Source organism: Artemia sp. Qi Xiang Cuo, chromosome 18 (genome assembly GCF_049724085.1).
Source record: "Artemia sp. Qi Xiang Cuo chromosome 18, ASM4972408v1, whole genome shotgun sequence".
Lineage (NCBI taxonomy): Eukaryota > Metazoa > Arthropoda > Branchiopoda > Anostraca > Artemiidae > Artemia > Artemia sp. Qi Xiang Cuo.
This window is the reverse complement of record NC_142811.1, coordinates 11,679,583-11,707,479: the sequence shown is the minus strand read 5'-3', so window position 1 is coordinate 11,707,479 and position 27,897 is coordinate 11,679,583. Positions and strand designations below refer to the sequence as shown.

General features: G+C 34.3%; 1 protein-coding gene across 1 annotated transcript in view; it reads left to right on the top strand.

Annotated features, from left to right (window-relative positions):
- LOC148941206 (inactive tyrosine-protein kinase RYK-like) overlaps positions 1–23,401 on the top strand; it is a 180,381-nt gene extending 156,980 nt beyond the window's left edge. The window contains exons 10-12 of the mRNA XM_089104119.1: positions 2,949–3,108; positions 19,847–19,983; positions 23,063–23,401. Of these exons, the coding sequence (XP_088960245.1) occupies positions 2,949–3,108; positions 19,847–19,983; positions 23,063–23,180 (415 nt within the window). The 3' untranslated portion in view covers positions 23,181–23,401. The remainder of the gene's footprint in view (positions 1–2,948; positions 3,109–19,846; positions 19,984–23,062) is intronic.
- The last annotated feature ends 4,496 nt before the right edge of the window (positions 23,402–27,897 follow it).

The window sequence follows — 27,897 nt, the reverse complement described above, 5'->3', positions numbered from 1 at the left end:
TTTACTTTTGTATCCTATATCTGAAGAATACAGTATCTGAAAGCATGTCCGGAGCTACCCCACACCTGTGCAAAGCTGCCCCTATATAGGGGCAGTTTCGAACATTTTGTGGACCCAGGGAAAACGTCAACTACTTAGCAGCGCTTGCATATTTTCGCTTTAACTCTGTCCAGGCTCTGTCCAAGTGGCTAAGCTATGCTGGTGCCAAATAAGAAGTCCCGATAGCGCGCACAAGCCGAAGCAGGTAACTTTGATTAAAAAGTGCACGGAGGTGCCCCAGTCTCCCCTAATTATCCAGGTTGCAGCGGTAGCTAGCAACCTAGTAAGAGACGATCACGTCCAATGTTAAGAAATATAATAACCCTTAACTCCTAAAAATAGAGTCGATCAAAAGAAAAAGCACACCATTAGAACCGCCTTGTCCGAAACCCCTATATAGGAAACTTTCTGTCCCTTGGTTTGAACAACAAGGGCGATATATTGGCTTGAAAATCAAGAAAAGTGGCAGCTACTACAGCATTCTGCCTAAACGGCATCTTTTGTTTTTTTCTTCTTTTTTCCCCCTTACAGATAGCTTGGGAATGGAACATCGTAGAGAGTTGTTCAATGGCTCATTTTACAGGAAATTAATGTGGTTAAAAACCTTGTTTAATTAAAACAAATTATTTTTAAAGTACAATCAATTTTTTATTCCATGTAAAAGCCTTATTGTTTGAATTGTTTGTTTCTGTCTATTAAAAGTTCTCCTTTCCTATATAAACCATAAACTATAATACACGGTGCTTAATAGCAAAAATCGCGAACGGATTGTATCCACGGAAACTGGCATATTTGTTTACGGCCTTTCTATGTCTTAAAAAGAATGGCTATCCTTATACAGAAGATTTTATTTGGTCGATTTTAGGACAAAAGTGTTCTATGGTAAGGTGTTCTGTCTGAATTTTGATGTCTAAAACACAATGGCAAATCTTAAAACAGAATATGGCATTTGGTCAATTTTAGTGGAAAATTGTGTTCTTTCTTAAAGAATGGTAGTTTAGTGATGTGTTATATTGGTCTGCTCTTTTAAGAATGTCATTAGCTTAAAAAGTTATTTCAATGTATCTTGTCTCCATTTTGCGACAACAACGCTTTTGACACTGTCACTCTGACAATAGCTGAGTCCCTATTTCTTTCTAGATAGTTATTCATATTCATAGTTATTCATTTTTTTTTTTTTTTTTTTTTTTTTTTTTTTTTAAGAATCAGGATTTCTGGGATAACTATTGTCGATGACCGGTATATCCCCTTAAAAATCATATTAGTGTGATCTTTAGCTTTACATTTGAAATCGCTCCGCAATTTGAGGAGAACTGCAATGACTTCAAAACTGACACTGTACACATAGTTCGAATATTTTCTAGCAAAGAAAGGGGACCTAGGGGAAAAATAGCCCTCCCGCTCTGTAAAGATTGGAAAGACTTCGCACGGAAAGCTTAAAAAGTTTGAGCTTTAAAGTTTTTTTTTAGCGTCTTGTCTCAAAAGAGCTGTCAAAATTTTCAGCCGTTTGATCCGTAATCCTCGATTTTATATACAAAAATTCTCCGCAATTTGAGGAAAAGTTCAATGCCTCAAAATTGATACTGTAAGCATAGTTCAAAACCTGATTAGTATAAAAAGGGTAGTTAGGGGATAAATTTCCCCCCCGTTCCGTACTGATTGGAATGACTTCTCACTTCAAGCTGAAAAAAGTTCGATCCTTAAATTTTTTTTCAGAGGTTTGTCTCAAAAGGGCTGTCACCACTTCAGCCTTTTGCTCTTGAAGCTAAAGTTTAGCTTTTCTTTTGTATCTTAATGATTCAGAAAATAATAAGATTAATGGCAGAGAAAGTTGAACATTTTTTAGAATAAACTGTTTTGAGGCTGATTTGGTTGTGCTTGCTTAAAACAGTGAAATTACGGTCAAACGTTTTGAAAAGTAATTGGGGAATGAAATCACTTAAGATTACCAACGGGCTCATATTTTTCTATTTTAAATACTCTCAGCGAAGATTTAGTCAAACTCAGGACACGATAGGAGATAAAATAAATCTTTAATCCAAAAACCAATTTAGTTAGGCATAAGCGTTGAATTTGGTTTTATAAAAATATTCAACTTTAAAACTATAATTTTTCGTATTATAATAAATTTAAATACTAGGAAAAAAGAAAAACACAACATTTTTTCTTTCGTAGTTAAAAATAACATTCGTTCGTAATTAAACAAGACACTAGATATAGTGCCACTGGTATTAAAATTCAGGCATTTTTGACCAGAAAATAAGAAAAATTAAGGGCTATAAGCCCTCATAGGCTAAAGCTGTTTAGTAGAAACTGAAAAAAAGTATGGTTTAAAATGAAATTCACTAAAAACTGTATGGGCTAATGGTGATCATTTTTGGTTAAAATATTTTTTATGTGAGTTAGAAAACTTCAAAGGGTAATTCTAGTTTCAAATGGTAGAATTTCATGTTGGCCTCATATTACGCGTTGAAGAGATCTGCTGTAGACATAATCAAATTTGCATTTATTAATTGTCCTCTGTAATTAACTATCCGTTGCTTCAATTTTTTCAGAAAACTATATTAAAAGTATTTGTTTTTTTTTAAAGCTTAAATTTATAGTTTTTCTCGCTTTTGATTCGTTTAATTATATACTTTCTGAATCGTAATTCTCTTTTAAATCTCCTAAACATTTTTCGGTATTTAATTTTAGAATCACGGGAATGGAGGGCGGGGATTATAAGCTACAAAAAATGTATTTCCCAATTATATTAACGTTCCAATTATTTATTAAATTGTGAAAGTAGTATTCAATATATTGATTATTATGGGATAAGGGTCATTTTAGTAATTATTTTCTCTAAGTTTTCTTTGTATCATAAGAAACACCACAAGTTAATCTTTTCTCCAATTATTTTTGCTTTGTAGGCTTAACGAGAGAATGGTGATAAAACTTAGCGACGGGGCTTTGTCAAAAGACTTCTTTTTCTATGATTATGAAGTTTTGGAAAATGGGGAGATTTTCCCTCTTAAGTGGATGGCATTAGAAAGCATAGAGTTTCAAGAGTTTGACTCAGCGTCTGATGTGGTAAGTTTTTCGAATATTATTTCAATTTTATTTAAAATCATGAAAGTTTTGTTATACATAAATGATAAAATCCATAGATATTGTCACTATGGGTTCTAGAAAAAAAAAAAAAAAACACTTGGGACATTATTCAAAAATCATAAAAGTTGAAAAAAAATCGCCAAATTTTTCCTACGAAAGCCATGCACTTTTTTTATTTTCTTCTTGCATTTTTTTTAATTATCCTAGAAAATATGTATGATACAAATACAACATGCTATAGACCCTAGAGTCCGTGGTAATCCAAATAGCTATTACTCGACAAAACGGCCCTATATGAATATCAGATAAGACAAAAAAGTGATGATTGAGAAAAAACCTTTACCGCCAGAGGAAAAAAAAATACAAATACATTTTTCTCACACCTTTTCAAGATACAAATTAATTGCGCATAATTAACATAAAATTATTTGATAATTATCGTAGTATAATTACCGTAACGTAAGCATATATATATATATATATATATATATATATATATATATATATATATATATATATATATATATATATATATATATATATATATATATATATATATATATATATATATATATAGTGATATATATATATATATATATATATATATATATATATATATATATATAGATATATATAGATATATGTAGATATATATATATAGATAGATATATATATATATTTATATATATATATATATATATATATATATATATAATATTCACCAATATATGCATGGTGTATAATTGCACAAACATTTGTATATATTAGTATAATACGCATGTGTAGTGTGTATGCGGCTTGGTGCTACAGTGAGTTGTTAGCAGTTGTAGTAGTATAATATAAATACTTATAAAATTGAAAGTTTAAATCAGACATAAAAATTTGCACCATAATAGAAGGTTATCCTCTAAATTGCTGTAATTATTACTATTTCATTTTTATAATTCTTTTAATTATACTGGGCTAAGGAAAGGTTGCTCTAAGACAGGTTCACAAAAATTTGAAATAGGCCCAATCACTCGTATCATGGGAATGGAGAAAAAAGCTTTAGAGGGGTGGCTAAGCTTCAGAAATCAAAACAGTCGTTAAATGTTTGAAAAAAAGCAGGAAATTTGTTGGACTTTATAATATTTTGACTAGGCTGAATAATCCTGATAGCGAAAAAACTAATGACTCCGACGACATTAAAACGTCGTTTAACGCTGTGAATTGTTGGAAAAATTCTAATGTGGTCTTAAGAGCGTAAAAAATTCTTTAAATAGACAAAAATGCTGATGACTGCACAGATCATATCACTTTATTCGCAGATCACAACATCGTCACCTAAAGATCACATAACGTCGCGAGAAAAAATAAATAAATGAAATAATTTTTCTGACACATTAGAGTCGGTAAATTCAAGCCGTGTTCAACAACCAGTACCATCCAAACCAGTTCACAGCTACGTCATCAAAATGACGTTTGCCGTCATCGTAGTGTCTTAGCAAGAGGTTTGGCAGAAAAAAAAAAAAATCAATTTAGGTCTACGAACCTGAAAACTTGGACCATGGACCTAGGACACTACCATGAAAATTAGGTCCTGTCGAGCTTACAAGTGAAGGGGAACTCTGACTTAGCCCAAAATTCAATCTCATTCCTCTGCTGCTTCAAGGTATAGAAAATTTTTAGAGTTACCACTATCTATTTCAGCTCCGTTTAACTCGCGGTCCAAATCAATCCATAGGCGATTTCTCTGCAAAACATCTAGCAAATCCTCCTCTGTTTTTCGGAGCGCCCACACTTCAGAACAATACTTAAGCACTGCCATCACTGTAGCTTCCGATATTCTAATCTTGCTTCGCTGACTTATCTTCCTATTCTTCCAAACTTTCTTCAGCTGTGAAAACACACCTTGGGTCTTGGCTATTCTGCTTCTAACATTTTCTCTACACCTTACTTATTTGTTATATTCTTACTAATATTCTTACTAATAATACTACCTAGATAAGTGAAGCTGTCCTCTTGATCGAAACGGAAAGGATTTTGGATGGCACAGTCATCGCACAAATTTTGTACCTTGGTAAAACCAAAACTTGTGGTGATTTTCCAGTCCACTTGTTCATTCAGTATATTCGATTTCAGCTCCCCCGATGTCATCTGCAATATGTGCAAAGAAGAGCAAACAGAAAAAAGTGTGGAGCAGGGATCAGAGCCGTGGTTTTTTTTTCACAACAAGGATATCACAGAAGTCAAAATGGAAATATAATTTTGATTGTATATTTTATTTAAAAGGTCTGTCAACCTGAAGATCGGAAGCTATTTGCTACGAGGAATAAACTTCTCTTGTGGTCTGACCGAATTATTGATACCAGAAATTGAAGTCCTGTACACATGAACTGGTCAGTATATTCGTTCTACTATATGCGACGGTAGGCAGTGACGCTGGGTACAAGCTCCAAATGGTTCAGTTAGTAGTTATGAATGTACATGTTTTGCTGGTAGGAGATTCACACAACTTAGTGCCATTGAGTTGCGGATGTCCTTTGGAGTTTTTGTAAACCATGAGCTTATCCTTATACATTACATCGCTGGAACAGTATGGAGTTTCCACATTTGAAGTACTACCAATCCATGCCTATATTTGCTGCAACACTACTTCTTCATTTGTGAAGACCAGTAGTGCTAAAGGCTGGAAACATATGTAAAGATATCGTCGATGATAAGAACAACTGAATCTGATAGAGACATTGATAATAACATTGTTGCTGAGTTTGAAGATTTGTACTCGTGGTTGTAGCAGTAGCTCCAACCTAGTAAAGAGCAAACCAGATCCCCTAGAAACAGAAAGTCAAAAACGCGTTTTGAACGAGCTGCCTAATAAAAAAAATCCATTTGACAATTATTCAGGGATGGTAACTATTGTTTCAGTTCATCTTAAAAGTAAAAGTTTACTGCGAAAAAAAAATTTCAGATGATTTGGAAAAAAACCTGAAACCCCTTGAAAATGGTGTCTGATCAAAAATGAAAAGTACACCAATGGAATTAGCATGATTGAAAACCTTGTATAGGAAAATTACAGTCCCCCACCTTGAACAGTAGGGAAAATTAATTTTTTTGCATGGGTAGCACTGATCTGTTTCTCGTTTTCTTTTCTTTTTTTTTCTTCCCGGACTAGCGGATTACTAGAACACCATTATCAAAGTGAGATGTTTAATGGCTCATTTGAAAGCTATTTCTCATATCTACGTGTTTTTTATGAAATTCACGATTTTGCAAGTGCCACGTGACACTAAAAATAGCACTTTTTGTTCAGAATGGGGATGCAAACGAGACGAAGTCTAAAAAAGGGTTTCACATTACAACGATATACCAGAGGCAACTTATCATAGGCAGCGCGCTAGCGCTGCCTAAGTAAAGAACGATGTGGGCACAATGGGTTTATGGTTTCTCCATACCCGGGCACTTCGTATCGAAGGAGTTGTCGTAGAAATTTCGAAAAGGGCTCATTCGATTGGAAATGGGAGTGGCTCTTGCCCTTTTTAATAGTTGAAAGTGATTGGAGGGCAAATAGCCCCCCCCCCCGCCCATCAATCCCCCAAACACATCCAAACAAAATTTTGGGATAGCCAGCTTGTTCAGCAGGGTGGTTTTTCAGATAGAAAATACACTTTTTAGGAGAACACTCCCTCACAACGCACGGGGCAGAGGGGTTAAGTTATGGCCTAGGGGTATATAAGGTTTTTATAGACGATGTTATCGTAGAAACTTAAAAGCAGGCTCATTCGAATGGAAATTCAAAGGGCTAGTACCCTTTTTAATAGTCGAAAGTGATTGGAGGGCAACTAGCCGCCCCCCCCCGTCTATCATTCCCCCAAATACATCGAATCAAAATTTTGAGATAGCCATTTTGTTCAGCGTAGTTGATTTCCAGCACAGTTTATAGAATTATCCAGTAAGTTTATCGCAGATCATTTCTGGTCTTCATTCTCGGTGTGAACAAAAAGCTCCTCGCACTTATTTCTGCATTATCAGGTTAGTGCTTTTTCGTCAATCAATGAGAAATGGTTACAAAGTGCATTATTCGTAATTGCGAAAGCAGAAAAAAACTTGGTGAGCCAGCCAAGTGGTTTGCAAGTGTCCCATCTCACAGGTATGACTAAATTTATATAAATCTATTATTTACATACAGTGGACTCAAGTGATCGGCCTATGTAAGATTTTATAAAAAAGGGGGTGGGGGGTTGATGAAATTTGTGAAAATAAGGAATTTTTTCTTCTTCTAATAACTGGTGGAATAGGTGTGATGGTTTCAGGGGCGGATCCAGGATTTTCTTAGGGGGGGGGGGCGCAAAATAGGTTGATCCGACAAACTTACGTTAGGAGCAAGTTTAATTAATGCAAACTTGCGTTAATTATGTAAATTACACTACTTTAGACTACTATAGGGGGGCACCCCTCGCCCCCCCCTCTGGATCTACCACTGGATGGTTTATCATTTTTTTTTCACGTCGTGATGTTTATTTTCTGCGATATTTATTTTCTAGATAAGACTACTTTCGTTTTCAATCAATGTTTTCGTATGAAATGGGTAGACCTTTCCTGAACTTTAAACAATAAACAACTTCGATTTGAAATTCAAAGGTCTAATGCCCTTTTTAATAGTCCAAAGTGATTTGAGGGCAACTAGCCCCCCCTCTCTCGCCCACCTTTTCCCCAAAGAAATCCAATCAAAATTTTAGATAGCCACTTTATTCCGTGTTGTGGATTTCCAGATAGAAATTATGTTTTTGAGGAGGACACTCCCCCAAAACCCTCAGGGCAAGGGTTGTAAGTTATGCCCAGGGGGCATATAAGGCTTTTACTGAACGCGTCGTCGTAGAAACTTCAAAAATGACTCATTCGATTGGAAATTGAAATGGCTAGTGCCCTTTATAATAGTCAAAAGTGATCGGAAGTTACAAAAGATCTACTCAACACCAACCATGACCCTACACATATCCGATCCAAATTTCTTGATATGCATTTTGTTCCACGAACTTTAAAGTTCAGGAAACTATAATTTTGACCAGGACGCAACACCCCTAGTCTTCAGGGCAAGGGTTACAAGTTATGCCCTGGGGACATATAAGGTTTCTATTGAAATGGGCGTATAACCCCCCTCTCACGCCCACCATTTCCCCAAACACATCCAATCAAAATTTTGAGATATCCATTTTGTTCAACGTAGTCGAAAGCTCTGGAAATTAGGTCTTTTAGGATAAAAACCCCATCAGAGCTTTCAGTGCAAAGGTTGTAATTTGTGCCCTGGGGGCATATAAGGTTTATATAGAAAGTTGCTGTAGAAATTTCAAAAGGGGCTCATTTGACTATAAATTGAAATTGCCCTTTTTAATAGTCGAAAGTGAGTGGAGAGTAATTAACCCCCCTCTCACGCCCTCCATTTCCCCAAACACATTCAATCAAAGCTTAGAGATAGCCATTTTGTTCAACGTAGTTGAAAGCTCTGGAAATTATGTATTTAAGGATGACAAACCCCCAAAAGTCCCCAGGGCAAAGGTTGTAAGTTATGCTCAGGGGGCATATAAGGTTTTTAATGATAGAGTTGTCGTAAAAACTTCAAAAGGGAATTCAATTGGAAATTGAGAGAGATAGTGCCCTTTTTAATAGTTTAAAGTGATTGGACGGTAACTAACCCCTCTCTCACTCCCACCATTACCCCAAACACATCCAATCAAAATTTTCAGCTAGCCATTTTGTTCAACGTAGTAAAAAGTTCTGGAAATCAGGTCTGTGAGGATGACAACCCCCCCACCCAACCCTCAGGGCCCCCACCTCTGGTTGTAAGTTATTCCCTGGGGCATATAAGGTTTTTATTGAAAGTGTTGTCTTAGAAACTTCAAAAGGGCTCATTTGATTGGAAATTGAAAGGTCTTTTTAATAGTTGAAAGAGATTGGAGAAAGACTAACGCCCCTCTCACGCCCGCCATTTTCCCAGACGCATCCAATCAGAATTTTGAGATAGCCATTTTGTGTAACGTAGTTGAAAGTTCTGGAAATTAGGTCTTAGAGGATGACAACCACCCTCACAGCCCTTAGGGTAAGAGTTGTAATTTATGCCCTTGGGTCATATAAGGTGTTTATAGGAAGTGTTGCCGTAGAAACTCGAAAAAGGCTCATTCGATTGGAATTCGAAAGGCCTAGTGCCCTTTTTAATTGTCGAAAGTAATTGCAAGGCTTGATATTTTTATGGTAAAGATCGATGTGGATATAATGTTTTTTTTTGTTGTTGTTGTTGTTTAGACCAGGGCACTTTGTATCAAAGGAGCTGTCGTAGGAACTTCGAAAAGGGCTCATTCGATTGAAAATAAAAAGGGCTGATGCCCTTTTTAATAGTCAAAAGTTATTGGAGGAAAACTAATCCCCCTCCCACGCCCACCCTCCCATTTGACTTTATGTTTAAAAACTAAATTTTGCCATAAGATTAAATCAAAATGCACTGTGTTAATGCTAATTCCCAATAAGGCATCTCAGCAGTATCCCAAGAACAACTGAGGGTATTATGTTCAAACTATTGGGGCTTTTTCTGCTCTTAAAATTTAACCAAATCAAAATAGCATAAGTGTATCCAAGCTACCCAAGAAAGTAAACAGATTTTTTTGTGAATGGTATCAAGTTTTTCATTTCAGGTCAACTAGAGGAGGTATGAAACTAAATTAAACACTACAATTTGTGTCCAGATTTTTAAGAGGGTGTATGCTGTTAAAAATTGCTAAAAATTTTTCTCCAGCATACAAATAGCAGGCCAAACTATAAATTTTTAAAAAAAGAAAAGATTTAAAGTATTATTTTCTTTTTCTCTGAAAAGACTTGAACAAGGCCAGAACATAATTTGCACTTTACCGAAAAAAATACAAATGAATGTGCATTGTCAGTTTAATATACATTTACTGATATTTAGTAGTTAAAATCTTAATATTATTTGATTTATTAAAGTTATAAAAATAAAAACATTTATAATTTTATCAGTAAAGTGCAAATTATGTTCTGGCCTTAGGAAGGCATAGTGGATTTTGTGGATTACACTGAATATCACAAAGGGTACAATTTTTTTTTGTAATGTCCACGTTTGCATATGAAAATTCAACTGAAAATATTAAAAAGTAAAAATCGGGATGATCGGTTAAAAAAAAAGGAGAGAAAGAAAGATTCATTAATCAGATAGCTTTTTTGTGCATTGAAAAAAAAATTGAATAGTGAATTGAACACCTTAAACAAGCAGAGATTCGATTTTTATTAGACGTCTACTCTATATTGATAAGAAATGGTTACAACTAGGGAAATGAAAATAATGAATTCACAGTTTAAGAACAGAGTTTCACCACTCGTCTCTTAGCTTGCCAAAGGCGTTTCCAGCACAAGCAATAAGTGTAATGATTTTTGCCCAAGGTTCTCATCGCATTTAATCATATATCAGAGGTATTCAATCTTCTTGACCTCATCCGGTACATCAGTTGAAACTTTTAGAGGAGGAGAGGCTAGAGTCTTAAAGTTTCTATTCCTGATATTCATTTGCTTTGTTCTGATTGAAAGTGCAACTCGTTCTGGTGACTTTGAGAATTCAGTGAGACTCCCCTGAAGAATCTCTCCTAGATGTAATAGGAGCGATAATAAATCAGTGAAATCACGTTCACAGAGTGTATGACTTTGGTTCAGTTGAATTCTATATGTAAAGCAGCGTCTCCTGAGGACGTAGTCGATGAGAATAAAACACAGCAGACGGGGACAAAATTCATCCCTGACGGAACCCGTATTTACAGTGCACCGATCGGTAAGGTTTCTATCATTGATCGACCCATCTACTTGATGGTTTTCATATAATTTAAAGATATGACTCTCAATCTCATCAGAGAAACCATAATACCGCAGAATTTTCCCCAACAAGTTTCTATGGACAGAATAAAACGCCTTCAAAAAGTTGATTAAAGTGATATTAATTTCCGTTTGCGGCTCTTTTAATTCTACAATTAAAAGTCTCAAACTAAAAATTAAATCAACACAAGATCTTCTTAGCCTAAAACCATGTTGTTCATCTCTTATTTAATTTTTTATCAAATTTTAACTGAACGTGGTTGAGAAATACTTGGCAGAGAACGTTACTTCCTACGAATTGCAGAGTGATACCCCACCAGTTTTACAATCAACTGATTTACCTTTTTAAATAGCCTAACGGTTACCACTTTCTTCCAGTGGGTGGAGATAGTCTAAGTTTCCCAAATTTGAGAAAGAGCTTGATAGAGCTTCAGACAAATCTTGGGCTCAGTACTTAATGAGATCCAGCTTCAGTTTTTATGCAGCTTTGCAGCTTTACTGCATAAATTCCTGCAGCGCTCCGTTTTTAAGCATATCTGTAATATTGTATTGACAATAAACAGACTAATAGGGTCAGTGCTCATTCAAAACTGAAAAAAGTGATGGTCCTAGGACCCAGAGGATTACTTGAAGGATAACTTGAAGGACCTAGAGGATTACTAGACCTTGGACCTAGGACCTAGGTCCTAGGCCTAGTAATTCCCCAACATTGAAATGGCGGGTTTTGATTTAGTCCAAATTTCCCCTCTATGTTCACTTAAACCTTTACCTTTATACCCTGAGTATTAATAATACTATTATCAAATTAGTAGTGGTGGTACTAGGAGCTAGAGCCTATGATCTAGACCAAGGACCTAGAGGAAGGACCTAGAGGATAACTTGAATGCCCTGGAGGATTTGGGGATGAAGGAAAGTTTGAAAATCTCTATACTTTGTTTTCTAAGGTTAGCTATTTTTCTGTTCTCGACCACTATGCCATTTGTCCAAAAAAGTGGTTTTAGTTCTTACATAGTCTTATTCACAGATCGGAAATGCTTGCTTGTCATGGTAGTTTTATTTCCAACTTCAGTAACTTTATTTTATTCGTTAAGTCATTTATTGAATTGAAAAAACAAATTCAACTTTTTACTGGCAACTAAGCAATTAATTCCGGTAATGTTATCTAAGCAACAGTACAAGCCATATAAATTGATGTTTCGATCTATTGAGGCTTGCTCAACTTCAAGGACCAAGGATAATGAAAATTAACTCCATTGTTTGAAATGGTCAACTGTAAGCTTACACAGCCATATTAATCATAAAAATTAGTAAAAATGAGGAGTTCAGTTTTTAGTAAAAAACTATCTGCAGTTATTCTGTTTTTGCAGCCTCTGTGTTTCGGTGCCAAATGAAAAAAAAGAAAAAGAAGCTTGAGTGAAAAATTAGCAAAAAATGAACAAAAATACGCACTGATCTGAAAACATATGGCACCAAAAGCCTTAAAAAGATGTGTATCTGATGTAAAAGATGTAAAAAAAAAGATGTAAAAGAAGATGTAAAGGTGTAGCTGCCTTTGAGAATCAGCAGATGCTTAGTGTTTCAATTTTTATTGTTCAAAAGCAACTAATTATGGTTGTTTATTTCTTCACGGTTAAATATGGTAGGCTACTCTCTAAGAACTTTATACTTTCTGAAAAACAAAACAAAACCATTGAAAATTATGCTTTAAGGTATGAATAGACCTTATATCCATACGGATGCCGAAGGTTGACAGATTGCCGAAGATTGTCCTTTTCGGCCAACCGACTAGGGCTAAACGGAAAACAGGTCGTCCTCATCTGGGGTGGGAGGATGTCATAAAGAAAAATTTAAAGGAAATGGGAACTTCCTGGGAGGGTGTAAAGAGGGAGGTTTTGAATAGATTTGGATGGAAGAGGAGCGTGCGTAGCTCTGTTAGCCTCAGGCGGATTCGTGCTGCGGTGAGTTGTTAGTAGTAGTAGTAGTAGTTATATGCATACGGAAGACAAAAAAGTTTTTTTTTCGTGATTTTAGTACTTTTAGCGAATATTGTGATTGTTGACTCTTCTCTAACGGCACAATCATCCCAGCATTAGACACTCAATATTCCCATGAATCGAATTTTTTTTTGGAAATATTAAAAAGGGTGAAGGGGTTATGGTATGAGTTCAATTTCATCTTGAGTGACACGAAACTTTAAACAGTACCTAGAATACTATCAACCAAAAACAACTGGACTGACGTTATAACAATTTTTGGTTGTATCTAACAAGCCTTTTTATACATTGAGATTGAACTCTAGGTTTAAATAAATAAATGGGGAAATAAATTCAGGGAAAATGAAATCGAAAAGGTCTCCTGGGATAGATCTACTTAAAATAGAAGTTTCGTCAGTAAAAAGAAAAAAATAATTATAACTCTGGAAGGAAAAGAGCTTCACTTGTCTTTTGCAAGAGTTCCTGAGCTCAGATGAATGAAGAAGGTTAATATTATTTAGTATATTGAATTATGACTTATTTTAATAAACATCATTTATTGATTTATTTTTAAGATTTTACTAATTTATTTCGTGATCGATTCAACAAATGGCTTATTGATTTAATGATTTATTTCAATAGATAATTAACGTGCTTTATTTTAATCACAGGCAGCGCAATAGGCTACTACTTACAGGGGCACTAGGGTACTGCGGAAATATACTGGTTCAATATGGAGCACGACAGGTTGGAGTGCTACCATCTTATCTATTTTATGCTTGCATTCAAAATGTGTTATCAGGAATCAAGCCTTCAAATTTTTATAATTTATTTCGTGTGTCTTATATTGCGTACACGGATGACCTGCTAGTTTTATGCTGAACCAAGTCTATTTTGGCATTATCTATGCAACGTATTTCTATGATGTTTCGGGGTGTTGGTCTGCTTTTGAATGTTGATGAATGCGAATATTTAATTTTCAATTCCAAATTATCAGCTCGTTATTTGACCTGTGGATCCTCAGTAATTCGCAATGGTGCGAGTTTACGGCAGTTAGGAATTGGTGTTTGTTCTACATTCCCTTTTTTGCGTCTTCAGGTTCTGAGAGATGTTTAAGAAAAGTTGAAGATTGGACATGCGAAAATTGTACCTAACCTTGGGAAATATTTACGCCGAGCTTTAGCTAAAATGTATTCCACATATCGTGACCATTCTGTCTTGTTTTAAGTGGAATGTATTCGTTATTGAATAAGAATGATTTGAGCCAGATCTGTATTGCTTATTTTAGATAATACAAATTTTTACTGTACGTTCCCACTTCATATCGTAATGCACGTATTATTTAGAAGTATGGTGCTACCGACATTATCCAATCGCTGGAGTTGCTTAGTACTAATTTAAAAAGACAGGCTTTGTGTCCCTAGGCCCAAACCATAATATTATCCGTGTGTTTTGTCTGTGATTAAGGTTTAAGTTATCTATGTTTCTGTGTATTTGATTTTTCTTCCTTATTAATCTAATTTACTCCGCTTGTTTTGTATAAAAGTGGGTTATAAATAAATTATTATTATTATTATAGCGCTGCCTAAGTAAAGAGCGATGTGGGTAAAATGTATTATTTATTTATATTTTCTTAGACCAGGGCACTTGATATAGAAGGAGTTGTCGTAAACAATACGAAGACATTTCGAAAGAGGCTTATTCGATTGGAAATCGCAACGTCTATTGCCCGTTTTAACAGTCAAAAGTGATTGGAGGGCAACCAGCCCCCTCCCTACGACCATCCTTTCCCCAAATACATCCAAATAAAATTTTGAGATTGTCATTTTGTACAGCGAAGTTGAAAGGTCAAGTAATTATGTCTTTGAAGATGACACCCCCCCCCCAACGGCCTTCAGGGCAAGTGTTGTAAGTTATGGCGGGGACATATGACATTTTAATGCAAAGCCTGGTTATATAAACTTTTGGAGGGGGCTCATTGGATTGGAAATCACTAGTTCTATTGCCCTTGTTAAGAGTCAAAATGTCGGAAGGTAGCTAACCCCCTCTCTTACGGTCTATGTTCCCCAAATGCATTCGATAGTAGTTTTAAGTTAGCCATTTGTTCAAAAACAGTCCAAAGATCACATAACAAGGCCTTTGGAATTGACAAAAACCCCTGAGTCTGATGGAAAGGATTTTAAGTTTTTTCCCCAGGTGCATATGAGCTTCTTATGGAAGGGGTGGTTGCGTGACCTTTAGAGGAGGCCTATTTGATTGAAAATTTAATGTTCTAGTTCTCTTTTAAATGTGAAAAGTGATAGAGGGCAATTAACCCCCCTCCTTGATGGTCTCTCTGTCCCAAACGCATCAGATCACAATTGTGAGATATCCACTTTGTTCACAGTAGTCTAAAGAGCACATAACAATGCCTTCAGGGTAGACACAACCCTCCAGAGCACCAGGGGCAAGGATTGTAAGTTATGACCCGGTCATATAAAGTTTTTATGGAACGGATGGTCGTATGAATTTCAAATTGGATGGGGCTCATTTGTTTGGAAGTCGGAAGGTCATGTGCCCTTTTTAAGAGAAATTTTCAGTAATTATTTCTTTGGGGATGTCAACCTCCGCAGTCCTCAGGTTAAGGGCTGTAAGTTGGAAATTCGTTCATTGTTTATATGTAGTATATATAATTGAGAAAGGTATGCATGTTTGAACTTAATTTTCCAAAAAGACGAAGGGCCTTCAGGTAAGCCTTTCAGAGTATGTTGATGGAAGTGTTGAACTCAATCAAATCATATTATGTGTATACGGATTGTCAAAAGAGCGTAACTTATGAATGACTGAGTATATTAATTTGGAACTTTCAGGAAATTATAAGTTAGGTGACAAAAAGGGAACTACCACTACTACTAACAGACTACTCAATTTAAACTATTTAGGGAAAATTTAAACTAAATCAAAAGACGGTATGTGCTAGCAAGTTGTCAAAATAGCGTATCTTATGAATTGATTTGGTTTTTATGTTGGAACTTCCACAGAATGCTAAATAGAGAAATAGTGCGACCAAAAGGCAATATGTGCACGGTACTCCTGATACTTCTATTACTGCTACATTTACTACTACTACTACTACTTCAACTACTACTTCTATTGTAACTGCTTGGTAAAGGCATTACGCTAATACTGCTGCTACTACCAGTACTACCGCTGTTACTGTTAATACAAAGACTACTACTATGACTTCAACAACAGCTACGCCTAAGGGTATGAAGGTGACATTTTCAAGACTTTTTTTGGGAGGGGGAGAGGAAGAGCATCATCACAGCACGCCGTCTGTATGCAGGCGGTCAAATGGGGGTATTTGTAATATATTATGAACATTTTGGTGTGTGAAGTTGAAACTAACAGGGCTTGTTGTGGGGGATGTTGAACTAATCAAAAGAAAATATTTGCATCCTATTTCTACTACGTCTAATCATACTACTACTTCTATTGCTACTATTATTACTGATTCTACTACTATTAGTGGCACTAAAGCTAAGGCTACTGCTATCAATTCTGCAGCTACTATTACTACTATTGCTACCGAAACTAAGGGCATTAAGGCAAAAAAAAAAATTGGAAAATATTGAAACTGTATGGAACTAAATCAAATCAAACTATGCCCACAAAGCTAGTTGTGAGGACGTATGAGAAATACTTCAAGATAATACAGATTTTTACTGCACGTTGCCACTTCATATCGTAATACACGTATTATTGAGAAGTATGGTGCTACCGACATTATCCAATCGTTGGAGTTGCTTCTACTGCTACTATTATTACTGATTCTACTACTACTAGTGGCACTGAAGCTAAGGCTACTGCTATCAATTCTGCAGCTACTAATACTGCTATTGCTACCGAAACTAAGGGCATTAAGGCAAAAAAAAAAAAAAATATTGGAAAATATTGAAACTGTATGGAACTAAATCAAATCAAACTATGCCCACAAAGGTAGCTGTGACAACGTATTAAGAGGATGTTGAACTAAATCAAAAAGTTCTAGTGCCATTTTTAAGAGTCAAAAGAGATTGGAGGACAAGCAGCCCTCCTTCAAGCCCAGTAATTTTCCAAACACATCCTTTCAAGGTTTTTTAACAGTTATTTTGTTCAGCATAGTAATCCGGTCCAGTAGCTATGTCTCAATGAACATTGAGTATGTCAGCCCCCACAATTATGCAATCAGCCCATTATCCTTTAAAACTAAGTGTTGCTTTAAAATCCAACCAAAAGGCACTGTGTATATAGTTTTCAATAAGATATCTCAATAATACATCGAGAACGAGTGGGGGTAATGAGTTGAAACTTTTGTTTTCAATTTTTTGTCTTTATAAATAAAAAAAAATTCTCGAAACCTTAATAAAAATATCTGTATATTTATATTAAACTGATAATCCACTGACATTTTTTTCAGTAAAGTGCTAATTATGTTATGGTTTTAGAAGGCATGGGGGTTGTCTGCACTACTCATGTTAATTTTTGTGTAATTTCTGTTCGTTTTTGGTTTCATGTATGGTTAACTTTGCTGTTACTTCTGGGACATTAAATTTCCAATATCCGAAACAAAATACCTTTTTAATCCATAACGAGCATTTTTCTTTTAATTTTTCAATCAATTTTGATCAAGAATGACGTTTTGGATAGTACTACTGGGGTATAGGACAATTTTTGCATACATACCAATTAAGGGGGGGGATTTATTTTTAAAAGTCTAAATTAGATTTCAAAATAATGATGCTCAAGAAAATTCAAGACGGCTCCTACCTTAATCATGGCCAAAGTGCTTTGGAACAGTTTTAAGAAAAATTTAATAAGCTAGATGGCCTTTTCATTTACAACTTTAATGAAATGTATGAAACGAATTGTCATTTATCTGTTCAAAAATGCTGATTCTGTTCATTAATCACCGGAGTTTTTATGAATTACATATTTAATCTTGATAAGAAAGCCTTGATGATCAGAATAACCTTTGTGTAAAGATCTGTGAAGGTATATTTTATAGAACTTGGGTAACGTTAAAAGATAAAACTGTTTTGAAAAAAAGCAAAATATTGGCCTCTCCGGTTCTTCTGTCTCTCGGAGAGCTATTAGCTCTTACCCTCTGTTCTCAATTGAAGATGTTGCCTCCAATCTAGAACCAGTAAAACTTCCTGGGTGGTCGATACTCCTGTTTTGAAGACTAAAGTTAGCCAACGTTTTATTGCCAACAAACATTACTTTCCTTTTACGACTGTACTTTCTCTTTTTACAATCGAAAATCCAAAGCTGTTAATCTACCCACTCTGACCTCCCATTCTTTCCTTTGCCCTTGTCCCAAGAGATTTATTAGACTTTGTTGTGATCTTTGGAGAAACCAGACAGCATAAATTAGAAAGACATAACAATTAGACCTATGGAAAATGCCAAGATGAGAAGCTCTTCCCCCTTCGTATCGGATTTGGAGTCAAAAGATGTGACTTGATGATTTTAATAGAACTTATTAAAATAGTATTTTGTGCTACTTCTCTGACGTTGTTTAAGTAATTTTAAATGATGATGCGCATAAAAAAATATCGTCGAACTCGTGTGAACTTGGGAAAAAAGTAAATAAAAGTTTTACGTCGAAGTCGTACAACTTGAAATAAAATTTAATATATGTAGCTCATTTGAAATCTTTCAAAAAATAAACATTGTATATATTTATTTAAGTAAAGTGTGTTTTGTCATAAGTTAATTTTTCAAATTCCTTCTAATTTTGCTGTTTATCGTTTACGTTTTAACGGATGGTTACGTTTTATCGTTAACGTTTTAAACCAACTAACAACTTTGAACTTTTGCTGCATCTTCAAATTATCTGTGTTTGTATCACAAAAATAGAGCTTTTTGAAAACAGTGTAAAAGTCACTACTAGGCAGAATTGCTGCTATTTTCTTATGCATCATGATTGTTATTTTGTTTTCTTTTATATTTGTCCCTTTTTTTCAGTTATGCAAACCAAGTTGTGTTAGACACGGCTATAGGCAAAGCTACAGGCACAGTTAGTTATTTCCAGACCAACTAGCCATTAAATTAGCCCTGCTTAACCTAGGTATCTTGTGGCAGGAGACTGTAGAAAGATATCTTCCCATATCTCGGCTGTATGATTTCTTCCCATAGCCGGGCTAAAATTGAATGTTCGATTTTAATTATTTTCAATTTGTGAAAGTTTTCAAGATTAGAGTTTGTTGAGATTAGAAAAAATTCAATTGGTAAAAAAATCAGCTGCAAATGCAGGATGGCCGTGGAATGCACAATTTGTCCACAGTCTTAGATCCATATATGTTATTTAAATCAGTCTCCAAAATAAATTTCTGGATATTCTGCGTGAAGTCTGATTTGCCTGTTTTTGAATGTTTTAGTGATCACAAACCCTCGTAAAACGTAAGGTGTTATGAAGTAAATCCAAAATTCTTATATATACTTTTTATACTGTTGTTTGTTTCTTCGAGGGGCGAGGGAAATCTTAAACCCTCTCACAATTTGAAATACCCCAAAATAAATTCCAAATTAGCCATCTCGGGTTTTATTTCAGGCTGTGTAATGGGTACAATGTAATTTAAATCTTTAGGATAGATGAAAACTAAACATTTTTCTGAAAAAAAGCTTATTAAAACTTTTCATACACATTTGATTCATATTTTTGTTCATTCATATAATGACATGCAATACTGCTCTCTATTTTTTTTTTTTTTGGCTTGTAAGCTATTTCCTATTTTTAGTTGTTTATGGCTTCTGGGATGAGCAAATACTTATCCACTTTCTTTGTACCTATATCTTTCAAATGTTTAAACCTCATATTTAATTCATGCCCCTTAGGAATATCAGAATTTTATCCACGGTTAATTCATTTTCAGTGGTCTTATGGTGTCTTTCTTTGGGAGCTTGCAACACTGGGAGACAGTCCTTACGGTACTATTGAAGGATTTGAAATGCTAGAGTTCTTAAAAGATGGGCTACGGCTCCTTCAGCCACAAAGTTGTCCAGATGAGTTGTAAGTACATTAAATGTTTACTAGAACTCGAAATTTCATCGGAAAGCATGTTATAGATCTTATTTATTGTTTACAATTATTATTGGTTGTTACCTTATTTATTCTTTACCATGGTTTACCTAGTGGTGATACAGTGATACTGATATCTGCATCGTAATAGGGGACTTAGAGTACAATTTCATGTGCTTCAGGGCCTAGAATTGCATGAAAATTATGGATTAGCTTCTCCAAAAAAAAATCAAGCAAAAAGTAGAAGAATAATTATCAAGAGATATGGTATGGAGCAAGCTGGAGCCATAATATCCCACCAATGCTATGGCTATATTCATCTAGAGCTTTGAATCTTATAAGTGTAAATCCTGGAGAAAACAATTGGAGGGAGGGGCAACAGAAAATAATTTTAAGTTAGATATTTGATAAAAATACCTGCCTAACAAGGAAATATTTACTAATATTGGTATCAACGACGATTTTTGCAATTTCAACCCCTATCCAGGAATAGCCAAAGGATTCCAACACAAGGGACTGAAAATGCAGTTTCAAACCCTTTTAATAATTTTTGCTTTTTTCTATCTGCCACCTGACAACAAGCTTAAATAGAATATCTCATAAATTCACCGATAGAGAAGTATGAAAATAGTTACTAAAATTGGCCCTAGTGCTAAAATTGGGACTAGCTTATGGTTTATGCTCTCTGTGGAAGTTTTTGATACCTCATTATATGCCGTTCTAGGGTCCAAATATATCAGCGTAGGACAAATATTTTCCTAATATTTTATAGATTAATTCAAGCATTCTTCATTCACCTAATTATATTTTTTTAATGTACTTTATTTAAATATTTTTTTTAGATTGATACATATTTGAAAAGGTTTCAGAAATATGCGTAAAGAGGAAGGTTTAAGCAAGCTGAAACTCTTAGTAATATCGTAATTCACGCTCGGTGAACGAATAGATGTGAAAGTAGTGAATCTAACAATCTAAGTATCTTGTCCTCTCGGTTAAATTCGCAAATGTAGGCTTGTCAAAAATTTAAATACATTAAATAAGGCATAGAGGCCAATATTGAAAAAGTATATGGTGTATGTTAAGCCAAATATAAAAAGGAATCCGGAACGTTGGATTGATATTCAGACCGGTATACGTATACATATACGTATACGTATGAATATATGTATGAACAAAAACCATATGCGTATGGGAGAATAATTTTTAAGGGCTCATATTCTGAAGGATGTGGTTTGCCAAAGTCTTTTGCTTCTGCAAAACAGACGGTTTTTACTCAAGCCTACAGCAGTGGACTTCACAAAAAGGAGAACACTGTTTTATCTTTGAGTTCATCAGTATTACTCTATTTATCCAGAAAGAAAGAATTTTTATAGTAGTTGGAACTGGTTTTAGGGAATGATCTTAACTAGCATAAGGAAACGGGAATTTTTGCAATTTTTTAACACATCTTCTAAATGTTTTCCTTTTTTTCCATTTTAAACATCAGTGTTTCTCAAAGAATCCAAAGCAATTTTTGAAAATGTAATTTGGCAGACAGACTAAGCTGGTGTATGATTTCAAGATACGATTACACAAAATAAATTGCACATATCGCTTCTCATGCAATAAATGTTCGGAAAAGTCTTAATGCTAGATAGAATGATAAATAATTTAATTTGATGGTTGATTTAGAATATGTTTTATAATCTAAGAATATCTTAATTGTTCCTATAAACTTAAAATGCGCAGAATACAGGCCCAGAAAAATTAAACGTGATTTCTCGATGGATTGGACAATGGTATGCAATGAAAGGCAACTTACTTTACCAAGCTCAAATAATATTTACAGATCTTTAAAAAAAAGATCCTTAAGACGATAAAAGGCTAAGCTATAAACATATATTATTAAGATAATTTTCTATAAACCAAAATCCCTAGAAATAATCAGCACCATACCACAATCTAAGTTTGCAACATTGTACTACCAAACAACGAAAAAAAACAACAACAACAAAAAACGCAAAATAATATTGAATTATTAGTGTTGACCGAAATTAGTAGTAAAACATATTATTGAATAAAAGAAATAAATGTGTTTTTTTCCGTTCTAACAAATAAGAATTAGGGGGAAAAGTTGGGGGTTGAAACCATGTACTGACTTCAACTCAATCATCCAAATACATACAAAACATTATATTTCAAGATTTGGAACAATATAACAATTATGTTTTTTTCAATAACAGGGAAAAATAAATTCCATTATATTGATTTTATAGGTATATAGGTATATTTACCCAGCAGCTACATACCTAACTCGGGTTTAAATTCATCAAAATGATCAAATATAGTTATTTCATTGTTCCTCATCGAGGTGGAACCAGGGCCGGCCGTTCAATTAGATTTCTAGGGAATAATGCCTAGAACTCTATTCCGGAGAGCTTTTGGGTGGCCGAACACCTGGGGATGTTTAAAAGTTAGTTGAAAAAGTATTTGTTAGGTCGAGGCTCATAGTTAATCTTTTTTATCATTAAGAACTATTATGAGTTGACGAGAGATTGATCATCTTTTATCGTTTTTTTTTTCTTTTTGTGTTTAGTTATTAATAGTTAGAAAGTTAATTATATATACTCTTCCAGTCGCAAGTACTTTTTGTACATTTCTTGGGGCGGGCACTGACAGTTTTGTTGAATGTATTTTCTAGTAGTAAATAGAAGTGAAGTTATCTAAACTAAACTTTATTCTCGGACTAAGCTTGGATTATTTGCTATCACTTTGGCAACGCTGGGTTTTTCCTTTTGAGAGAATGTTCAGCAGCTTTGAAGACGATATAAAAAAATGATGTTGAAAAGTATGTATCTCGCACTTTTATTCTTGATGCTTTTTATTTTAATATTTACAAATAATATAATTTATTTGGAAACGGAAATAATATTAATTTGTTTTTACAAAAAAAAAAAAAAAAATCCAGACACTTTTTGGATGACAAAATTTTTAAACGTTCTATAAATAAATAAACCTATTTCTGGTAAAAGAAATAAACTAAAAAAAGATAGCAACAACAAACACAAAAAACGTGCATTATTTTTTTTAGATTTGCTATGATGGCCTGCTGTTGGCTTGAAGTGAAAGATCAACGACCAACTCTGCCTCAGATTCTTGCATATTTGGAAGATTTTCGAGAAGCAACAGTCAGATTCAAAAGCATATAAACGACCAAGTTTAAATACAGATTTGAAAGGTTGTCGATAGACCCAAGAGAAGAATGGCACCCGAAGGAATTGACAAACCCTAATCAATCATCAGTCAAAATAAGAAATCGGTCAAAATTATTTCCGAGTGTACAGCAAGAACAATCTATCTTTGTTTTTCGTTTTCATCTTAAGTTGTCCATATTTTATGTTTAAACTATCATAATAAAAAAAATTCAACATATTGTGCAATGGCCATATGCAAAAAGGGGGTATGTAAACCACCAAACTGCTGCATAACGATAACAATAAAATGAACAAAAAAGCAGGTCTTGAAAGTTTTGATTTTTATTTTTTCTCAAATAAAAACCTAACAGGCCTAGTCTTTTTACAATTTACAAAGGTGGGCTTTACCAAATCACTCCTGAAGCATATAAAAGACCAAGTTTAAATACAGATTTGAAAGGTTATCCATAGACCCAGGAGAAGAATGGCACCCGAAGGAATTGACTGACCCTAATCAATCATCAATCAATATAAGGATTCAGTAAAAATAAGGTCTTAGTGTACAGCAAGAACAATTTATCGTTGTTTTTCATTTCTATCTTAAGTTGTCCATATTTTATGTTTAAACTATCATAATAAAAAAATCAGCATATTGTGTAATGGCCATATCCTAATAATGCCCATGATGGCCATATAGCCGTTTAAAAATTTGCCTCTCAATTACTTGGATTATTTATCTTGGCTTGTCTCTTTCTACAATTAAATAAAAAAAAACAATTTTTTTTAACTAAAAGTAAGGAACGACGTTAAAACTTAAAACGAAAAGAAATTATTATGTATATGAAAGGGACTGTCCCCTCCTAAACGCCTCGCTCTTTACGCTAAAGTTTGACTTTCTCACAACTCTATTCTTTTAAACAATAAAAAACTTTAGCGTAAAGAGCGAGGTGTTGAGGAGGGGACAGTCCCTTTCATATATGGAATAATTTCTGTTCGTTTTAAGTTTTAATGTCGCTCCTTACTTTCAGTTGAAAAAACTTGTTTTTTTATTTAATTTTTGAACGTTTTTGAATTAACGCCAGTTTTGATTTTGACGCATTGCACATGAATAATTAAAAAAAATTTGAATATTGATTTTACTTTTATTTGATTAAATGGCTTTCTCGAAACTTGTTTAATCTTATTTACGAACGTTTTTATTAGTAATAAATATACATAGCTTACGAATTAACTTACGTAACGAACTACTATATTCATTGATGTTTAATACGTATATTAGGGGGTTCGCTTTTTTGTCATTACCTTGCTCTTTAAGCTAAAGTTTGAATTTTGTTCAAATTCTTTAAAAATGACCCCTTAATCACAATCAGTTGAAAAACTTGTTGTTTTTTTATTACTTAATTTCTGATCTTTTTCTTTAACAGTGCTGGGAAATCCGGCACCCCCTTCATAGCAAGGTCCCTTCTACCATGAAAACTTCCTTCATGGACAGATCCTCCCATATATCCCCCGACCCCCCCCTACCAGAAAAAATCCTCCCTGAAAATGTCTGTATACTTCCCAATCACCAATACTATATGTTAACATTGGGTAAAGTTCATAACTTTCAGCCCTCCCCCGGGGACTTCGGGGGATTAAATCATTCTAAAAGGCATTTTTATCATATTTTCGACCATGCTGAACAAAATGGCTATCTCAAAATTTTGATCGGGTAACTTTGGGAAAAAAAGAGCGTGGGAGGGGGCCTAATTGCCCTCCATTTTTTTGGTCACTTAAAAAGGGCGCTACAACTTTTAATTTCAGTTCCAATGATCCCTCCCACGATATTCTAGGACCATTGGGTCGATACGATCACCCCTGGGGAAAAAAAACAAAAAAAAAAGCAAATAAACACGCATCCGTGATCTTTCTTCTGGTACAAATTGCAAAATTCCACATTTTTGTAGAAAGGTGCTTGAAACCTCTAAAGTACAGTTCTCTGATACGCTGAATATGATGGTGTGATTTTCATTAAGGCTCTATAATTTTTAGGGGGTCTTTCCACCCTTTTTTCTAAAATCAGCCAAATTTTCTCAGGCGCGTAACTTTTGATGGGTAAGATTTAACTTGATGAAACTTATATATTTGAAATCAGGATTAAAATGTGATTCTTTTGATGTATCTATTGGTATCAAATTCCGATTTTAAGAGTTTCGGTTACCATTGAGCCGGGTCGCTCCTTACTTACAGTTCGTTAGCACGAACTGTTTGATTAGCCATGTCTTGATGCAACTTACTGCAAAATACTTGATAGCTTGAATTCAAAATCAACGGATTTTGCGTTGAATTGCAAAAACTTTTCTGAGAAGAATGTAGATAATATTTGCTAAATAAGTGAGGTAATATAGGAGGAAGTGGTCCCTTGTATTTAACGTAGCCCTGAACAGAACATTAAAATTAAAAGAAATTGCTTAATAAGTAAATATTAAGTTACATTAACTGAAGGGTTCGTTGAATGAAATTAAAGGGCAACAATAACATTTCGAACGAACAGAACTTGCTTCAAAATATGAGAAAGCTGCTACCCCACCACCCTCCCCCACACCTTACGACAAAGTTTCAATTTATTTCTCAGTGTTTCTATAATTAACCCTAAGAGAAATGGATAGAATGTCTAATTGGTTTTATCACAATTCTTCGACAATTTATCTTTATTTTCATTATTTTATTCTCATAGATTATTTTCATTGTCTATTTATTTGAGAATTTGTTTATTTTTATCCGTGAGTCTATTTTAAGGGCGAATTTATTTTGATTTACTTACACAAATAATGTAATAAACAAAACGCAAAATATTGAATAGTTGTACATCACAAACTAGGGTGGGGGAGGGTTATAATTTTAGCGGTATGGGAGAATTTAGTGTAATTTAGATACAAAATTTGAAAAGATTTTGTGACAGGTTCTTCATATCAAAAGGATGGGGTTAATGGGGACAGAGGGCTCTCCAATATTTAATATTCTCAAGATAACATCAACAATTAATATTACACATATAAATAAATATGAAGTTTCATTAAATAAAGCTTTTTTTTTAGTGAAAGTAGCTAGTGATTTCAAAGGTTTTTTTTACGCACGGTTCCGATATTGGTTCAAGCACGGTGGGACGGTTCAAGCATTCCACGATGTACGTCATAGTTCCAAATGTATTGAACTATAAATACTCACATATATATATATAATATTTATATCCAGTTTCTTGATGTATTTCCGCTGTCCTCAACAATTTGAAAAAAAAATGAGGGTAAGAGGCATTCTCCATCCACTATCCATGGATTAAAAAAATAGATTAAAGACAAACACTTGATTAGCAGCATTAAGAAAAAAAAAAGAAAAAAAAAAAAAAAAAAAGAAAAAAAAAAAAAAAAGCTGAATCCTGTAGTTACGCATAGCACGAATCTTTTCTGTTTGGGAAAAGACTCAAACTATTTCCTATCTTCGAACACAGTTGTTTTTCTAAGACATCAAGACGGGTAAAATGCTTTAAACTTTAAAGGTTTAAACTCACAGTGACATTTTTTATAAATAGAGAATAAATCACGTTGTCACAATAAAACTAAACCGCCTTATCCGGAATTTGGTAGAAAGATTCGACCTTGAATTTCACGGCTAATGAACTGAACTAGCTATATTTTTGTTTGGTTCCCCAAGAAAAGAGGTTTTAGGGGGGTTTGATTTCTTCAAGGATCACCCTGTCTAGTCCATTATAAACTTTTTTAGTCTGTGTGGGTAAACTACTCTGAATGTATTGGGTATTAACTAAAAAAACAAGTTTTTTTAACTGAAAGTAAGCAGCGACATTAAAACTTAAAACGAAAAGAAATTATTCCGTATATGAAAGGGGCTGTCCCCTCCTCTACGCTTCGCTCTTTACACTAAAGTTTTTTATTGTTTTAAAAAATAAAGTTGTGAGACAGAGTCAAACTTTAGCGTAAAGAGCGAGGTGTTGAGGAGGGGACGGCCCCTTTCATCTACAGAATAATTTCTGTTCGTTTTAATGTCGCTCCTTACTTTCAGTTAAAAAAAACTTGTTTTTTAGTTAATTTCTGAACGTCTTTGAATTAATGCAGCTTTGATTTTGTCTCACCGTACATGAATAATTAAAACAAAATTCGTAAATTGATTTTCCTTTTTTTGGCTAATTGGCTTTCTCAAAATTTTGTTCTGACGTAACTTACGAATTAAGTTACGTAACGAATTTCTATATTCGTATGTTTTTATTACGTATACTAGGAGTTCGCTCCCTAGTCAATATCTCGCTCTTTACGCTAAAGTTCAAATTTTGTTCGAATCACAAACCCCTGAATCACAAAAGCCGATTAATTAGAATAGATAGCTCTTTTGAAAGTACTAAAAAACTTTAGCGTAAAGAGCGAGGTATTGACTAGGGGGCGAACCCTCTCATATACGCAATAATTTCTGTTCGTTTTAAGTTTGTTTTTAAGTTTGTTTTCGTTTTTAAGTCTTGTTTTTTTATTTAATTTCAGACCGTTTTTGAATAAAGCTGCGAAATCGGGCGCCCATTTCATGCAAATGTTCCTTCCCCCAAAAAACTATCCTCCATGGAAAGATCTCCCCCCCGTAACCCCTACTCCTACCCCGACCCCACACTAGAAAAAAATTCCTCCTGAAAATACCTGCATACTTCCCAATAACCAATACTATATGTAAACAATGGGCAGAGCTTACAACT